The sequence below is a fragment of the Bombina bombina genome, chromosome 1 (assembly GCF_027579735.1).
Source record: "Bombina bombina isolate aBomBom1 chromosome 1, aBomBom1.pri, whole genome shotgun sequence".
Lineage (NCBI taxonomy): Eukaryota > Metazoa > Chordata > Amphibia > Anura > Bombinatoridae > Bombina > Bombina bombina.
Genome location: NC_069499.1, coordinates 517,070,202 through 517,088,862, shown reverse-complemented (window position 1 = coordinate 517,088,862; position 18,661 = coordinate 517,070,202). Strand labels below are relative to the sequence as shown.

At 36.3% G+C, this 18,661-nt stretch overlaps 1 protein-coding gene across 2 annotated transcripts in view; it reads right to left on the bottom strand.

Annotated features, from left to right (window-relative positions):
• MFSD6 (major facilitator superfamily domain containing 6) overlaps positions 1–18,661 on the bottom strand; it is a 140,325-nt gene that overhangs the window by 70,888 nt on the left and 50,776 nt on the right. For both annotated transcript variants that reach the window (XM_053698617.1, XM_053698618.1), the window contains exon 3: positions 7,991–8,088. In XM_053698617.1, coding sequence (XP_053554592.1) covers positions 7,991–8,088 — 98 coding nt within the window. The remainder of the gene's footprint in view (positions 1–7,990; positions 8,089–18,661) is intronic.

Below are 18,661 nucleotides of genomic sequence, written 5' to 3'. Positions count from 1 at the left end.
AGAACCTGTTTAATTTAATAATTGTCATAAGGCATATACATATTATACTGTACAGGCCATTCTCGGACAAATAATACTTAGCAGGATGTTTAAAAGGCTTCAGTTTGTGGGGTAATATTTTACATAATGTTTTAAATACATTTGTATTTTCCCTTTTTTTTAGCACTTGTTGAAGCGAGTTTTAAAGGTATTATCTAGCATCTTGCAGGTGTCTTTGTCCTGCTATTATTTTAACCCCTTAAAGTGAATGTACATTTTGATGCTAAAGTGCCCGTTTTTTGAAAAATTCGATTAAAATCAGGGGCACATTAATTCATCAAAATTTACATTTCACTCCTGTTGTGAAAAAATACTTACCTTTTAAATTTGACAGCCGCTCCAGCTTCCCCCGGTCGTCGCAAGCCATTTCTGATGTCAGAAATGATGGATCGGTCATCCTCCAGTCACGGCTTCCCCTCCGGGGGAATCAGTGTCTGATTCGAAGCCGTGATTGGAGGAAGCACAATGATATTTCAATCTTTTTATATATATATATATATATATATATTTCATGCTATTTAATGGAATACAGGATGGTTTGGTTCTGGTTTGTCCTATTGTGCCAGCGATGCTGGAGAAGCAAAAAATTAGCTTCAGAGATAATGTGTCCCTATATATACTTAGGGATAGTTCAGGATGTTCCATGTGTGTGCTGGTTAGGGATTGTATATTTTTTTTGTGTGCCCCTCTCTCACCTTCCCCCTCCCTATTTTTCTCGGATTGGTCCCTGGTAGAAGGAAGTGTACGGTTATATTGTAATGTTATATTGTAATGGCTAATCTCAAAATTGTATCATGGAATGTAGGAGGTATATCCTCCCCCATAAAGCGCAAACTAATTATCAAGTTTTTAACAAAGTTTAAAAATTCGATTAAAAACAGGGGCACTTTAATTCATCAAAATTTACATTTCACTCCTGTTGTGAAAAAATACTTACCTTTTAGATTTGACAGCCGCTCCAGCTTCCCCCGGTCGTCGCAAGCCATTTCTGATATCAGAAATGATGGATCGGTCATCCTCCAATCACGGCTTCCCCTCCGGGAGACTCAGTGTCTGGTTCGAAGACGTGATTGGAGGAAGCCAGATTCCTCATTTTTGACCCAGGAAGAGGCTTTGCGACGGGCAGAGGAAGCTGGAGCGGCTGTCAAGATTAAAAGTATTTTTTTCGAGGTTAAAAAATATATTGCTATTTCAATCTTTATATATATATATATATATATATATATATATATATATATATATATATATATATATATATATATTTCATGCTATTTAATGGAATACAGGATGGTTTGGTTCTGGTTTGTCCTATTGTGCCGGCGATGCTGGAGAAGCAAAAATTTAGCTTCAGAGATAATGTGTCCCTATATATACTTAGGGGTAGTTCAGGATGTTCCGTGTGTGTGCTGGTTAGGGATTGTATTTTTTTTTTTGTGCCCCTCTCTCTCCTTCCCCCTCCCTATTTTTCTCGGATTGGTCCCTGGTAGAAGGAAGTGTACGGTTATATTGTAATGTTATATTGTAATGGCTAATCTTAAAATTGTATCATGGAATGTAGGAGGTATATCCTACCCCATAAAGCGCAAACTAATTATCAAGTTTTTAACAAAGTTTAAACCTGATATTGTCCTTCTCCAGGAGACACATCTTAATTCTGTGGAGGCTGCTAAATTAAGGCTAAAATGGGTAGGGGAAGTGATAGCTATTACATCAAACAGTAGAAAATGTGGAGTGGTGATTTTAATTAATAAGGCACTTGATTATAAAATTATACATGTTGACTTAGAGCCAGATGCTAGATTTATAATAGTTCAATTACTGGTAAATGATATTAAAATGCTTTTTCTTGCAATATATATGGGCCAAATACATTTTCTATGGAATTTTGGGAAAAGAATAAAATTAAAATATTCCCCTTCATTAAGGAAAATTGGTATTTGGGTGGTGATTTCAATTTGATTCTGTGTCAAATAGATAGACTGTAAGATAGTCCAGGAAAAACATGTTAGAATATAGGAAAGGAGCTGAATATCTTAAAATTTTTCGTTATAAATTAAAACTAGTTGATATCTGGCGAACTCTTAATCCTGATATCCAGCTTTTTTTCTGCGAGTCAAAAGCTCACAGAACTTTTTCTCAAATTGACCTGTTTCTAATTTCGGAATCTTTATCTATTCATAAAGCTGAAACCGATATAGGTGAGATCTTGATATCGGACCACGCGATTATCTCTTTGACTTTTTTTTCTCTAGTAAAACTCCACTCAAAACTCCAACGTTAGTTTATCCATGGTATCTTTACAATAATCCTAAATTTGTTATTTGGGTAAAACAAAAATGGAAAGATTATTATGCGCATAATATCTCTTATCTAAATAAAGTAGAAGTCTTTTGAAAGGCCTCTAAAGCAGTTATAAGGGGTGAAATTAAGGCTTATTTAAATATTTGGCATAAAAAGAAGAATGCTCATGAACTATATCTAATCAGGTTAGGAACGCATAGAAAAAAATATGTGTCACTTCGTTCAGAAGTAAACTGGAATAAATACATAGAGATGAAAAGGGAGAGAGACTTATTCCTGATACAAAAAGCACATGAAGAGGAAGTAAAACTTAATCTCCATTTCAGGAGCTTTCACAGCTGCTCAGCTAAGAACTTCGCAAGGCTAATCAAAAATAGAAAAAAGAAAAATTATATATCGGCTATTAAAATGGTGAAAGACGGTTCACTGATACAAAAGAAATCTGCAACACTTTCTTTAACTATTATCAACAACTTTATGCAGAGGTGGACATAAATAGTCATAATCAAGAAGTTTTTTGGTCTCATATTATATTACCAAAAATTCAGAGGGAGGATCTAGAGGCTCTTAATGCTCCAATTACTAAGGAGGAGATTAGTAGGGCAATAGATCACTCTAAATTGAATAAAGCGGCGTGTGAAGATTGTCTCCCAGCTGAATACTACAAAAGTTTAGCTGAGGAACTGATCCCCACCTTAGAGAAGCTTTATAATAGTTATTTTCTTTCAGATGGGCCTATTTCGGTGTTGTTTTCTTCTGCAAACATCTCACTGATTCCTAAAAAAAGGTAAAGACTTAGAAGACCCAGCCTCCTATAGACCTATCTCAGTTTTAAACTCAGATTACAAAATTCTAGCTTCCATTATTGCCTCTAGACTTACATCTTCTTTAGATAAACTTATTCACCCTGATCAGTCAGGTTTTATGGCTTCTAGGAACCCCGCCAAAATTTTTCGCAAATTCATTACTTTAGTAGATTATGTTTGGAATTTAGATCAACTTTAAAAAAGTCTGCTTATAGAGATCTGGCCCTTCTAACGTTAGACGCAGTTAAAGCATTTGACTGTATCACGTGGGAACATCTTTTTAGAGCATTAGCTAATTTCGGCTTTAAGAATAATTTTGTGAGCTTTATAAAGAAATTATTTTTGAAGCCAATATAATTTCTTTTAGTCAAAGGCACTGTCTCTACGGGAATTACGCTGCAGAGAGGCACAAGACAAGGGTGTCCCCTGTCACCTCTTCTTTTTAATATGGCGTTAGAAACTTTAGGAGTGTGTTTGAGAGGGGTGCTAACAGGGATTGCTGTTGGTACCCTCACTCTGAAAATGCTATTGTATGCGGATGATTTACTGATCTTTTTAGAAAATATTTTGCAATCAATACCAGCTACAATGCAGTGTCTGGAGAAGTTTAGCTCATTTTCTGGATACAGAGTTAATTTGGAGAAAAGTGAACTGATGTGGATCGGGAAACAGAGTAGGAAATCCTTGGATCTGTCATTTAGAGAAGTGGGCTCTATTAAATACTTAGGCCTTGAAATACATAGAAATCCTAAACATTGGTATAAAGCTAATTTTACTGCTCTTTTTCTTAAGATCCAAGAAGACCTTAAATTGTGGACATCTTTTCCACTTTCTATTACGGCTAGGGTTAATTTGATTAAAACAATCATTTTTCCCTGTATTTTGTACCCCCTTCAAAATCTACCTCTTTTCATTTTGAATAAGGATTTGCGTAAGCTCTCGTCGTGGTTTTCCAAATTTATATGGAATGGTAAGAAAGTTAGTATATCCCATGATAGACTCATGCAAAATCATACTTCCGCTAGTCTAGGTCATCCTAATCTGAGATTATGCAATTGGGCTGCTTAAAATTGCCATAGATTGGGTCGCAGAGACTAATATAGTTTCTTCTACTGAATTAGAATCGCATTTTGTAGCTCAATGGTCCCTGAAAGCTATTTTACATTGCCCATTACAAAGTTTACCTTCAAATGTTGTCGCTCTTCTTTCATTTAAGAACATCATTCTGGCCTGGCATAAGTTTTGCTCTTTGTTACAGATTGACTTTACCTACTCAGAATTTTTACCTATAATAGGTGATCAGTAATTTACTACAGGTATGAATCAAAAGGTTTTCAAAGTCTGGTAAGAGAAGGGACTTTCAGCAATTATTGGATGAAAATAGTCAAATACTATCTTCGAGGCTTATCTTTCAACATTATGATCTTCCCCATAATAACCTCTTTGCATATTTTCAACTGAGGCATTATATTCTCTCTCAGAATTGGTCTTTTTCTTTATATGTCGCGTGGTCCGATGTCAAGATCTGTATACAGAAATTCAGTTCTGGTAAAGCTTCAATTTCTTTAATATATGATATTATGCTGTCAAGAGTGTTATATTTTTGGATAGACTGTGTAATTTCTGGTTACCTGTTATTCCTACAATAGATATTGATTTTATTTAAAAAAAACAATAGAAACATGCCGGAAAGCAAGGTTTACAGTTTAGTAATATGAATACTGAATTAATTTTTGTTATGATATGTATATGCAATGATATTATTGTGTATGAAGATGTAATATGGAAAGTGTCCTGCGTGGCACACAACTGAGTTGTCTGATTTATGTTTTTGCTCATTGGCAGTTAATAAAATTAATAAAAAATAAAAAAAAGGTAAGCATTTTTTCACAACACGAGTGAAATGTAAATTTTGATAAATTAAAGTGCCCCTGTTTTTAGTCGAATTTTTAAAAAACGGGCAATTTAGCATCAAAATTTACATTCACTTTAATGACCAGCAACACATCCTGTACGTCACTGGTCTTTCTATGGGAGTGCTATTTTAGCAAGCCATCTTAACTACGACTACTTAACTGCTCCAATGAACTTATATTATAGGCACACAATACCTTAAGAGGTTAAAATATGCCAGTTACATGTAATTTTGGCTATGAAGTTTAAACTTATTGCACTATAATTATAATAACTGTGCCTATTACTGTTTTGGAAAATGATGCAGTAACAATGACTTTCTCTTCCTCACCCCTTTGCTTAACTGTTAGGCCCACTGCCAACTAGAACAAAGGAAACATATAAACGACATCAGATATCTCTAAATGCCACATACAGTGATGTCTGATTACATTCCCAATACAATATGATCAATATAGAACACTGAATCTGATCTAGATATCAGCATTCTGTAGGTTCTGGCACACAGTTATCTGAATTAATAGTAGTGGAAACCGATATTTCCAGCTGGAATGATAAAAAAAAGGTCCAGATGGAATTAGTTAAGTAACCCACTAGGATTAAAATTATCTGTCACTTTAGAGAGTTAATAAAGTAATTTATTATGTGCACATAGTATATATCAGTAATATAGCACTGCAAACCAATAGTTCTGTATACAAAATTAATATTTTAAAACTGTTTTGTGAGCAAACTATGCATTGTTTTTTAGTCCAATGACATACCCTTCAAAACACCTCTCTATTATCTTATTTCCTGTGCTGTGGACAATTAGGGACATATATAAATAAGTCCCAGTACATATCAAACAATCACTGTGTAGTGTATCGCTGGGTGAAAGTTCTTGATCTTGTAGGATACACTCATGTCTCTCTGGGGGTCAGTGGAAAAACACAAATTTCACAGGTAAATTACATAAATTGTTGCCATAATAAAGAATGAACATTGAATAGTTCCTTTTTTATAATATCTAGAATTCTTGGTTGGATTTAACCAAGAGGGTGTTCAAGGGGTGTGTACTTGGACTGCAAAGCCTGCACATTTTTGCTATCAAAATTTAATTTTGAATGCTTATAAAGCAAATTGTACAATGCAGTGCTTAACTGTATATACTATATTTATTAGAACGGGAGCGCGCTCCAAACCTAATACTGACAAAAAAATTATTGGGCATAAGCAGAATAAGATGTGGGAGGATGACGTGGTTTGACGGCCGCCTAACGGCCAGATTTTCAATTGGGTATGTAAAAAATGTGACCAGGAAATTTAAAAAAAGAAATATAACTGGCTGAATTAGGAGAGTAAAAAAAACAGAATTTATGTTTACCTGATAAATTACTTTCTCCAACGGTGTGTCCGGTCCACGGCGTCATCCTTACTTGTGGCATATTCTCCTCCCCAACAGGAAATGGCAAAGAGCCCAGCAAAGCTGGTCACATGATCCCTCCTAGGCTCCGCCTTCCCCAGTCATTCGACCGACGTAAAGGAGGAATATTTGCATAGGAGAAACCATATGATACCGTGGTGACTGTAGTTAAAGAAAATAAATTATCAGACCTGATTAAAAAAAACCAGGGCGGGCCGTGGACCGGACACACCGTTGGAGAAAGTAATTTATCAGGTAAACATAAATTCTGTTTTCTCCAACATAGGTGTGTCCGGTCCACGGCGTCATCCTTACTTGTGGGAACCAATACCAAAGCTTTAGGACACGGATGAAGGGAGGGAGCAAATCAGGTCACCTAGATGGAAGGCACCACGGCTTGCAAAACCTTTCTCCCAAAAATAGCCTCAGAAGAAGCAAAAGTATCAAACTTGTAAAATTTAGTAAAAGTGTGCAGTGAAGACCAAGTCGCTGCCTTACATATCTGATCAACAGAAGCCTCGTTCTTGAAGGCCCATGTGGAAGCCACAGCCCTAGTGGAATGAGCTGTGATTCTTTCAGGAGGCTGCCGTCCGGCAGTCTCGTAAGCCAATCTGATGATGCTTTTAATCCAAAAAGAGAGAGAGGTAGAAGTTGCTTTTTTACCTCTCCTTTTACCAGAATAAACAACAAACAAGGAAGATGTTTGTCTAAAATCCTTTGTAGCATCTAAATAGAATTTTAGAGCACGAACAACATCCAAATTGTGCAACAAACGTTCCTTCTTTGAAACTGGATTCGGACACAAAGAAGGCACGACTATCTCCTGGTTAATGTTTTTGTTAGAAACAACTTTCGGAAGAAAACCAGGTTTAGTACGTAAAACTACAGTTAAACACTAAAAAACTCTAAGCCATCTCCGTGGAGATGTTGCCTGTACAACGGCAAAGAGAATGACTGGGGAAGGCGGAGCCTAGGAGGGATCATGTGACCAGCTTTGCTGGGCTCTTTGCCATTTGCTGTTGGGGAGGAGAATATCCCACAAGTAAGGATGACGCCGTGGACCGGACACACCTATGTTGGAGAAAAAATATTTATTACGGCGATAACTTTTTTTTACAGACACATAAAAAAAAATTATGAATGAAACTTATATTATTTATGGCAAAAGAATTTACTATTGATTGCAAACAAGGAAAGTTAACCTTCACTTTAATTGTTATTAATAACTGCACTTATATTTTAAGTAAGCCACCATGCTGTATAGTTATCTAACCATCAATTTATATATGCTGTAATCCTGTCACTGAATTTACCATCACTTTCAATACACAAGTCTACATGCTTTACCTCCTCTCAGGGTCTATTTGTTTTTTTGTTTTTTTAAATATACTAATACCCCCTCTTTATCTCAAGATGTGCACAGACACAGTTTATGTTTGGTTTAAGTATTCTATATGGAGTAAATTACATTTTTCTATTTGTGGTACAGATCTTATAATTACTTTTGAGCTGACCTTTTACTTACCTTGTAGAACTTCCATTGGTAGAACAGTCCAGGCAATATCCATGTAGGAGATATATAGGTAGCGTGCAGTATTGCAGGCAAGGCCAATATACAGTACCCTATAATAGACAAAAAGTGAATCAATGGATGAGACTGATGCGTTTTCAACACCTATTTGCTTGAAATAAATTGCTAAGAAAGAACGGCAAGTATTGCCAACAGTGAAAAAAGCATTAAACAGCTAAGGGTTAAAGGCACAGTATACGCCAATGTTTATATAACTGAATGTCAAAGACACTACTATAAAAAAGAATATGCACAGATACCGATCTAAAAATCCAGTGTAAAACCTTTTAAAAACTTACTTAGAAGCTCCCAGTTTAGCACTGTTCATGATGTTAGGCTAGGACACCCAGTTGAAGGGGCTGGGAAAACATGAAGAGCAGACACTCCCCCCCCCTTCCTGCATATGAAAAGACATAACAGGAGCAGCAGGAATCTGTATACATCAGTATACATCTAAAAATTTGGGGTTTGGTTATGAGTCTGAGCACAATGTTATTAAAAAATAAGCAAAACTAATAAATGGATCATCTACAAAACATTTATGCATAGAACAATCTAGTGTACATTGTCCCTTTAAGGTATTTTTTGTAAGCCCTTAGCTATTTAGCACTCTTTTCTCTTTAGGTTTATGTGACACCAGTGAAGAGAACGGTATTAGAAGAGAGTATTTAGGGTTAATAGTCAAGAGCAAGAGTCCTTTGTTTAATAGTGTAACTGCCGACCAGATGAGTCATGTCAAGAGAGGCATAGTCAGACACCATTGGACCCCAGGGCAAGTTCTGAAATAGGGCATCCAAGCTTTTCAATACAATTCCTCACTAAAAAATAAGGCACAATCTCATAGCAGGTAATGTATAGTTTCCGATCAGACTATATTTCACTCTCCAGAGGATCTTTTGACTGTCCCTTGGTCACTTAAAGGGACATTAAACTGCTGGGCACAACTACCCCAGAATGGTTACTACTCACAATGTAATTGCATTTCATCCTGTTCCTGCAGCTCTTTACAAATCCGTTTCCTGTTTTAATAGCTTAAAGGTGCCAGATCCTGAAGCTCCGCCTCTTTGTACTGGGGGCTACAATCTTGCAGCTCAGGTATTCCCACAGCCTGTGACAGAAGCTGTGCACACTCACAGATCAGTAATATTATCCCCTTTTTACAGCTGTATTAGGTGCTTCTGGTTAGGGTGTATGATACAAAGCAGGAGCTGTACATTTTTATTGTGGCTGCATTGCTCTATATTATTGTTGAGTGTTTTTTTAAATATATCTTGCGTAAATGTAAAACTGAAAACTTGCAAAAATATAAATCTCACCTGATATATCATGCACACTAACCTGAATCACATTATACAGCTATACAAAAGAGGACAATATTACTGATCTGTGAGTGTGCACAGTTTATGTCACAGGCTGTGAGAATACCGGAGTTCCAAGATGGCAGCCCCAGTATAAAGAGGCGGAGCTTCAGTATCTGGCACCTTTAAGCTATTAAAACAGAAGAACTGATTTGTAAAGATAATAACAAAGCAAATAGTTACTATTCTTTAGCAGCTGTTCACAGCAGTTTAATGTCCCTTTAACTTTATTTCTCTTGTGGTTTATTTTGCAAAGGAAGGAAAGAAGACAGGATAATAACTAAGACATATCTTTTTTCTGGTTGCAACTATTATGCTATAGTTCTACTGGGGTATTTTTATCTATGTAGAAATAGAATCAATTACTTTTTTAATTTTTGGGGTAGTGGGACCCCTAGTATATTTGCATTTGAAGAGTAGTTCATATCCCTAGGGTACTTTTCTTGGGGTGAGTAGGAAAATGTACCTAGTGGTGGTTAATTTCATGGTGGCCCAAGTGACGTGCTCTGCAGTATTTGACTCTGGAGTAATTCATATGAAAAGCAAAAAGTAAACTGTGCTCAGGTAGATGCGCTCAAAAATTCTTTATTGCAGCATTGACATAAAAATTGCATAAAATACACTTGCAAGTGAGGAAACTGCTGCTGCAGAGCAAGGTAAGCCCTTATATCCCTTCCTACCTGCCTCTCTTGACCCATTTCTGGCCTATACCTATTCGTCCCCCTCCCTACTTCCCCCCTTTCTCTGGTTTGCATGCAGCTCCCCCCTCCCCACCCCCCTGCTCCCAGTGAGTGGAGAGCTGCTGCCCGTGTTTACTCTTTTGCATTGTCCCAGACACTTACTGTGCTCCCTGCCTATGTGGCACTCCACACTCAAAGGTAAACTGTGCTCAGGTAGATGCGCTCACAAATTCTTTATTGCAGCATGGACATAAAATTGCATAAAATACACTTGCAAGTGAGGATAAAGGGCTTGATGCGTTTTGGCTTATTCCGTCATCAGAAGCCTAAAGTTTGTTACACACCTGCAACTCTTTAAAGGTGCTCAGCTATTCCGATAGGTTCACAAAATGGTCACATGTAGGCTAGCCATTTCAGTGGTTCATGGAGAGAATCTCATTTTGTATTCCTGTATATTGCTTAATCTGGGTATTTATTTCTTAAAGTTAGTAGTTAAGGAATGGACATTAAAATGCTATCATATATAGAAGGACTCTCTTCTCTAGACCTCCACTTTTAGTAACACCATTTATTCACCCCCATTTATTCCCTTACCCTTGAGCATGTGACTGACTAAAAAACACACAAGATAATGACATCTTATTCTACTATCTCCAGATGTTAATTATGTCTGCCTCTGTGTTAAATCCCTGGGGCAATCTGGTTTGTAACATAAAAATCCAGATTTTAAGGCATCTCTTTGCAAAAAAGTGAGGTTGTTTAGGCTGCTTTGGGTTGGTAAGAGGCTGTGCAGTTTTCTGATATCTAATTCCACACAGTTATGGAACGTTTCCAAGACCCCTCCCGGAACCTTAGTCGGGTAAAAAATAGATGGAGGCTTGAAACCCTGGAGTAATTCATATCTTGGTCAAAAATAGACCAGCACTTACACCAGGAATGTATGGAACAGCCGCGAGCCACTGCCAAACCCAAAGATACTGTAACAAACGACGAAATGGCTGTATCCAAAAATTAAACTCCCTTTATTGTTTAAAGTATGGGGATCAACATTGCCCCGAAACGTTGTGTTTTGTGTTGATCCCCGTACTTTAAACAATAAAGGGATTTTAATTTTTGGATACAGCCATTTCATCATTTAATTCATATCTTGGGGCATCTGGGTCTCTGGGGTAATTAACTACAGGAATATCTGGCCTTTGATTTATTTATTTATTTCTCTTGGATATGCATTTGGGTGTATCTCAGTGTAACTTACGAGCCTGCCCATCTCTGGTTCAGCACCTGGGTAGTGCTTGCTAATTGGTGGCTAAATGCAGCCACCAATCAGTAAGAGCTATCCAGGGTGCTGAACCAAAAATGGTTAGTAAATAATCAGTACGTTATGGCCTTATAATCTGCATCTGTCCATTTCATGTTTTTCCTGTGTTTTGAAGATGCCTCTTATTGCAGTATTGCCTTAATGGGACTTTTTCTTTTGTGATGCACTGTTGCCTAAGGGGTTAAGCAATGACAGATTCAGTATATATATATATATATATATATATATATATATATATATATATATATATATATATATATATATATATATATATATATATATATATATATATATATATAGCTCTATTTCTGAGTATTTAGTATGGATGGACCATGGTCATATTTGGGCAGCCTGTGTGTGTGTCTGAGCAGTATCTGGCTGGTCCATGAATGAACCTATAGAGCTCATAGTAAACCCCAAAATTTTCTTTTATGATTCAGATAGAACATACCATTTTAAACAACTTTCCAATTCATTCTCTTGTTATCCATTGCTGAAGGGACAGCATTGCACTACTGACAGGAAGCTGAAAATATCTATTTAGCCAATCACAAGAGACAAATGTGTGCAGGCACCAATTAGCAGCAGCTCCCACTAATGTATGATATGTGCGTATTCATTTCTTAACAAGGGATACTAAGAGAACGAAGCACATTTGAAAATAGAAGTGAATTTAAGTGTCTTAAAATGACATGCTCTATCTGAATCATGCAAGTTTAATTTTGGTTTTCCTATCCCTTTAAAGCTGGGACAATCAATGGCTGCATATGAGTAGCAGGCCAGACCTCCCAACCTGTGACAATCCCACAGTATGCGTTACGGTTAGGAGATATGAATATTGTGAGTTACCTTAAAGGAACACTAATTTCACCATTAAACACAATAAACCAGCATAAATTAAAAAAAACATAACAATAAAATGACAATGCAAAAGCATGCAGTCTGAATTTCAAATTAGAAGATTTTTTTTCTAATATGTTAGTTCTATTTTCCTTCCCCTTACATCATGTGACAGCCATCAACCAATCAAAAAATACATATACGTATATACAGTACTGTGAGCTCTTGCTCATGCTTAGTAGGAGCTGGTGCCTCGGAAACTGTGCGTATAAAAAGATTGTGCACATTTTGAGAATGGAAGTGAATTGGAAAGTTGTTTTAAAATGCCAGCTCTATCTGAATGATGACATTTTAGTTCCTTTAGGGTAATTACTCACATATCCATATCTCCCGCATCCTGTGGGATTGTCACAGGTTGGGAGGTCTGGCCCGCTACTCACATCCAGTCATTGATTGTCCTGGCTACATATATTCTCCTAATTAGATTCAGCACAACACAGTTTATACTAACATAATGAGAGTGACTAGACCTGTCTTCTCAAGATGCAAGCCGAGTTTGGCTCTCCCAGATAAGGCAAGTAGTGGGCGGAGTTTGGCTATTGAAAACATCTGCCACAAACAACATGTTCATTTGTTTTAAAAATGTTTACACTTGGTTGATGTGATATCCTATAGCAAGACAACAGAAATGCCTTGTACTTACAAGGTGTTTAGTGTCCCTTTAGGGATACATGTAAATTGTATTGCCATTTAATACTGTGTAACGGGATCATTTACATTAAACTGTCAATGTAAGGGACGATGCTGCTATTAAAATGTTGCCAGTATCATAAAAACATTGCCACCTTCAGAGATGTATAGTAAAGTGCCTCTCGATCACACAACAGATCCCTTTTTAAAATAATGCCATTACCACAATGCTTTGATCATCAGGGCCTTAGGAAAAAGATTTCAGCCCTAGTGTAATTTAGGGTGTATAACTTGAACTGCACTGCAAATGATACCCGTCCTAGCAGCAATTGTGTAATTAGTGTTTATTAAAAAAAACAGAGAATGTTTCAGCCTTAAGCCAACAAGCATGAGTCATAATAATACATCAAGATAAGAAAATACTGTGTATTTGTTTCCTCTTCAAGATCTAAAGCTAACAGAATTTTTATTTAAAGTAAGCACAATTTGTTCTATAGAAAATGTTACAAATGTGCATGCTGCGGCGCCTGAGACATAAAAAAATCTATTAGCATAATGCCGTACATCTATTATATTCCCAAGCACAGCACACTCAGCATGCTGTATGCAACCTGTCCATAAAATGGTCATCAGCTTGTCAGCTTTTATTTTTATTATTATCATTAGATATTTTTTTATTACCTGAGGACAGTCTAGTGTTTTTGGCATGTATTGTTCGCACACTTAATGTGTCTGCTAATCTGTGATGTGTATAGTGCATGTGCAGTGTGTATGTTTGTGTGGTTTTTTTACTGAATATCTGGGACTACAACTCTCAAAAACCTCTGCTAATAAATCACCACTGAGCATGTCGTAATTTTGTTATTAAATTTAAAGGGACATTAAACACTAAATAACTGAGAATAACTTGTACATGCATTTTTTAAAATTATATTAGTTGTTTAAATACTGAAAAAATAAGGATAAAGTTAAAGGGACACTAAGCCTAAAAAAATAGAATAATAACTTATCTGCAATCAAAAGATCATTATAAAATAATGTACATCTTAATTCACTTTCCGTTTTTAAAATGTGCCAGTTTGCTGCATTGCTTGTGGGACTCATTACCAGTCTTCTCCGTTCCATCTACCATGGTACTAATATTTGGCAGACTTTCTACGACATGAGGTTTGGAATGTATCCAATGACGTCACCGACACTGCCTGGCCTGGCTAGCGAGAGCAGCAGACCTGCTCTATCTATCTCAGAGGGGGTGACGGAGATGCGCTGTTCAGGTGAGTATGGCGGCGCAGTCAGAATCTCATAAGCAATAGTTAGAACCCAGGAGGGGATCTCACAAGAGGTGCGCTCTGTGTGTAAAATCTCAGATCACACCCAGTGATGCTGTGATAGTTGCTACATTGAATAATATATAAAACAGATAAAATGTTCATATAAGTTCAGATTGTTACTGTCTGATCCCTTTGGGCTAGTCTTCGGATCCAAATTGGTAATGAGACTCTCTGCTAGAGAACAAGTGGATATACGATGGCTAAGGCTGCTCCCCTTGACCCGGGGGAAGTCAGATCTAATGAGTTGAAACAAAAAGAGGGCGCCTCATAGTGTAATATATCCTATACATGGAAATATGAAGAACGGTAAAATATGCTTACCGAACTGCGGTGCACTGTACTATGACCAGTGCTAGCTTGCAGTCTAGCTCTTAACAGCGGCTAGTAAACTGTATCACGGACCACTGTGGGAGCCGGCTTGTCATCAATACGGTGTGAGTGTAGAAAAGTCAGCAGCAGCTGCAAATAAGTCCGACAACTTCCAGGAGGTATAATGTAGATAAACGCTTTATTGGATAGCAACGCGTTTCTCAACTACAACAAGTTATTTCATCAGGCAAGTTTACAAAAGCGAATAAAATGCATTACAATTATCATGATTAAATACACTTGAACAATTAAAAACGGAAGTTGTCAGAGGAAAAAGATACCAATTGAAATCCAGGTAACAAAATCAATCTCTAGGTACCCGTATGTAAAACATTAAGGTGTGCCGTCTGTTAAAGGCTGTTTTATTTGTAGAAAGAAAAAAAGGGTGCAAATAACGTTTTTTTACGGAAAACATACTCAACTATAAAGAGGAACCATCTTGGGCTATGCTATCTGCGCAGATCAAAAAATGTACACATTAAATAGAATAAAATAAAATATAAAACACAAACAGTCCTTAAAAACAGATCATCTCGAAGAGGTTCCTTTGTAACATTTAGAACAAAACACCTTTGCATTTTTAAATTAAAAGTCAGAGAAAAACTACAAAAATAATCTGGCACTGCTAGTTAAACTAGATAAGATGTATCTGCATGATCTAGTATCAGTAACTGTTGTGTTGCCTCTGACAGTTTGTATCATTTCAATAAAATTATTTTCCACAATTATAAAAGGCGAAATAAAAAACAAAATGAAGAAATGGTGAACCTAACTAGACACTATCGAATACTGGGGAATAATAAAATAAAAAAAAACAATTGTAATACATTTTTCTGTATATATACTATGAATGAAATCGTCATATAGAATATGTAATGTACGATCATATAGTGGTATTAAGATGAATGTGTGTATATTGGAAAGATGTGTATGAGTATGTAACAGCTTGTAATTAAAATGTACTCCAAAAGTATATGGTAACCAAGTAGTATGAACCTGAAAAATGACTAAATGCCTCTAGATAGTGAGTAGTGGGACTAAATGCCTCTAGATAGTGAGTAGTGGGACTAAATGCCTCTAGATCGTGAGATCGCATACACATATATATTCAATTATGGAACAATTCCAACTTATTGATATAAATACCCAATTATTCTTTTAAATTTTAAGCTTATGCTTTTTTATAATAGATTTAGATATGATGATAAGTCGCTACTATAAGAAAATAAGTATTAGTGTTACTACCACTTGGATATTCTTAGCATGTTATTATTATTATCATTACTATTATTTTATATCATTTTAGGTACAATCTTTCTTACACACATTAATATATACCCACTACTCACTATCTAGAGGCATTTAGTCATTTTCAGGTTCATACTACTTGGTTACCATATACTTTTTGAGTACATTTTAATTACAAGCTGTTACATACTCATACACATCTTTCCAATATACACACATTCATCTTAATACCACTATATGATCGTACATTACATATTCTATATGACGATTTCATTCATAGTATATATACAGAAAAATTTATTACAATTGTTTTTTTTTTTTTATTATTATTCCCCAGTATTCTATAGTGTCTAGTTAGGTTCACCATTTCTTCATCTTGTTTTTTATTTCGCCTTTTATAATTGTGGAAAATAATTTTATTGAAATGATACAAACTGTCAGAGGCAACACAACAGTTACTGATACTAGATCATGCAGATACATCTTATCTAGTTTAACTAGCAGTGCCAGATTATTTTTGTAGTTTTTCTCTGACTTTTAATTTAAAAATGCAAAGGTGTTTTGTTCTAAATGTTACAAAGGAACCTCTTCGAGATTATGTGTTTTTAAGGACTGTTTGTGTTTTATATTTTATTTTATTCTATTTAATGTGTATATTTTTTGATCTGCGCAGATAGCATAGCCCAAGGTGGTTCCTCTTTATAGTTGAGTATGTTTTCCATAAAAAACGTTATTTGCACCCTTTTCTTCTTTCTACAAATAAAACAGCCTTTAACAGACGGCACACCTTAATGTTTTACATACGGGTACCTACAGATTGATTTTGTTACCTGGATTTCAATTGGTATCTTTTTCCTCTGACAACTTCCGTTTTTAATTGTTCAAGTGTATTTAATCATGATAATTGTAATGCATTTTATTCGCTTTTGTAAACTTGCCTGATGAAACGTCTTGTTGTAGTCGAGAAACGCGTTGCTATCCAATAAAGCATTTATCTACATTATACCTCCTGGAAGTTGTCGGACTTATTTGCAGCTGCTGCTGACTTTTCTACACTCACACCGTATTGATGACAAGCCGGCTCCCACAGTGGTCCATGATACAGTTTACTAGCCGTTGTTAAGAGCTAGACTGCAAGCTAGAACTGGTCATAGTACAGTGCACCTCAGTTCGGTAAGCATATTTTACCGTTCTTCATATTTCCGTGTATAGGATATATTACACTATGAGGCGCCCTCTTTTTGTTTCAACTCAACAGTCAGAATCTCCCATAGTAAAAAACAAAATTTATGCTTCAACAACTAGTACGCTTATTGACAGCGGGCGTCAACAGGGTACTTGTAAGAGGCGCCTAGGAGCGGATAAATGTGATGCTGGAAAATACGAATGATACAACAATATATTAAAATATCTAGATATTTCGATGAAGCAACAATATTATGCAAGATAAAAGAACATAAAAGACAAAAAGCAGAGGAAAAAAAAAGATATACAGACTATATAGTCCAGTAGATGATAAAAATGGTGTAACAGTCCTGCTTATAAAATTCCAGGAGGTTTCAAATAAAGCACATGCAGAGTAGAAGGCCGCTCCTCTGGGGTGTCGTGCCGCGACACAGGTAAGAGAATCTAAGGAGAACAGAATAGAGGGCGCGACATAGTGCAGATCATAAACAACTTCACAACAGGTAGCGATAGGAGCTAAAGAATCCTACTCACAAGATGTAAAGCACTGATTTGCAATACCAGCAGTCTGGAACCACACGTCGTCCGGTAGACCAGAAGGAGATGTCGCCAATGGGGGTCCTCGTCTCACCAGGGAGAGTCTAAAGATGCCCAAAGTGGAATGGTCTAGGCAAACCTATATGGTAGTGGTCAGCCAGCAGGTTCAAAGACTCTGTGCAGAGTGTCCAGATGGTCCAGTGGAAAGGTTGCAGGAACAAAAAATGATTCAGCAGCAGGTGGAGAGTTAAAAAGGTTTAAAAATGTATTATAATAATAATAAAACAACAGCAACGCGTTTCTCAGTGTAACACACTGTTTCATCAGGCTATACAAACAAACTCTCAGCTGCAATATTTAAAACCAGATAGAACCAATCATGGATCGGGAAAAATACACACCCATAACAGAATATACCAAAATACATGTGACGGGGGTGAAGGATTAACATGAATAAAAATGATATATTGTAAAAACCCATTATTGTAAATCATATAAGCAAATAGAACACACTGATAATTTTCCAAGGACAACAGATCACTAATATTTTTATATATATAAATGATAGTATGAATAAATATTTTTTTTGTTTTTAAATTTAGCAATCAGAGAACCCTGGGACAAACTGATAATGGTATGTTCCATTATTCAATGGAAAGCGTTTCATTAAATGCATGTGGATCGTACTAAGTAACAACACTTTGATTATCACCATTAGTATGTTGCAACTTCACACATTCCCTAATCTGGTTGCAACATACTAATTTTTCCCGATCCATGATTGGTTCTATCTGGTTTTAAATATGGCAGTTGAGAGTTTGTTTGTATAGCCTGATGAAACAGTGTGTTACACTGAGAAACGCATTGCTGTTGTTTTTATTATTATTATAATACATTTTTAAACCTTTTAACTCTCCACCTGCTGCTGAATCATTTTTTGTTCCTGCAACCTTTCCACTGGACCATCTGGACACTCTGCACAGAGTCTTTGGACCTGCTGGCTGACCACTACCATATAGGTTTGCCTAGACCATTCCACTTCGGGCATCTTTGGACTCTCCCTGGTGAGA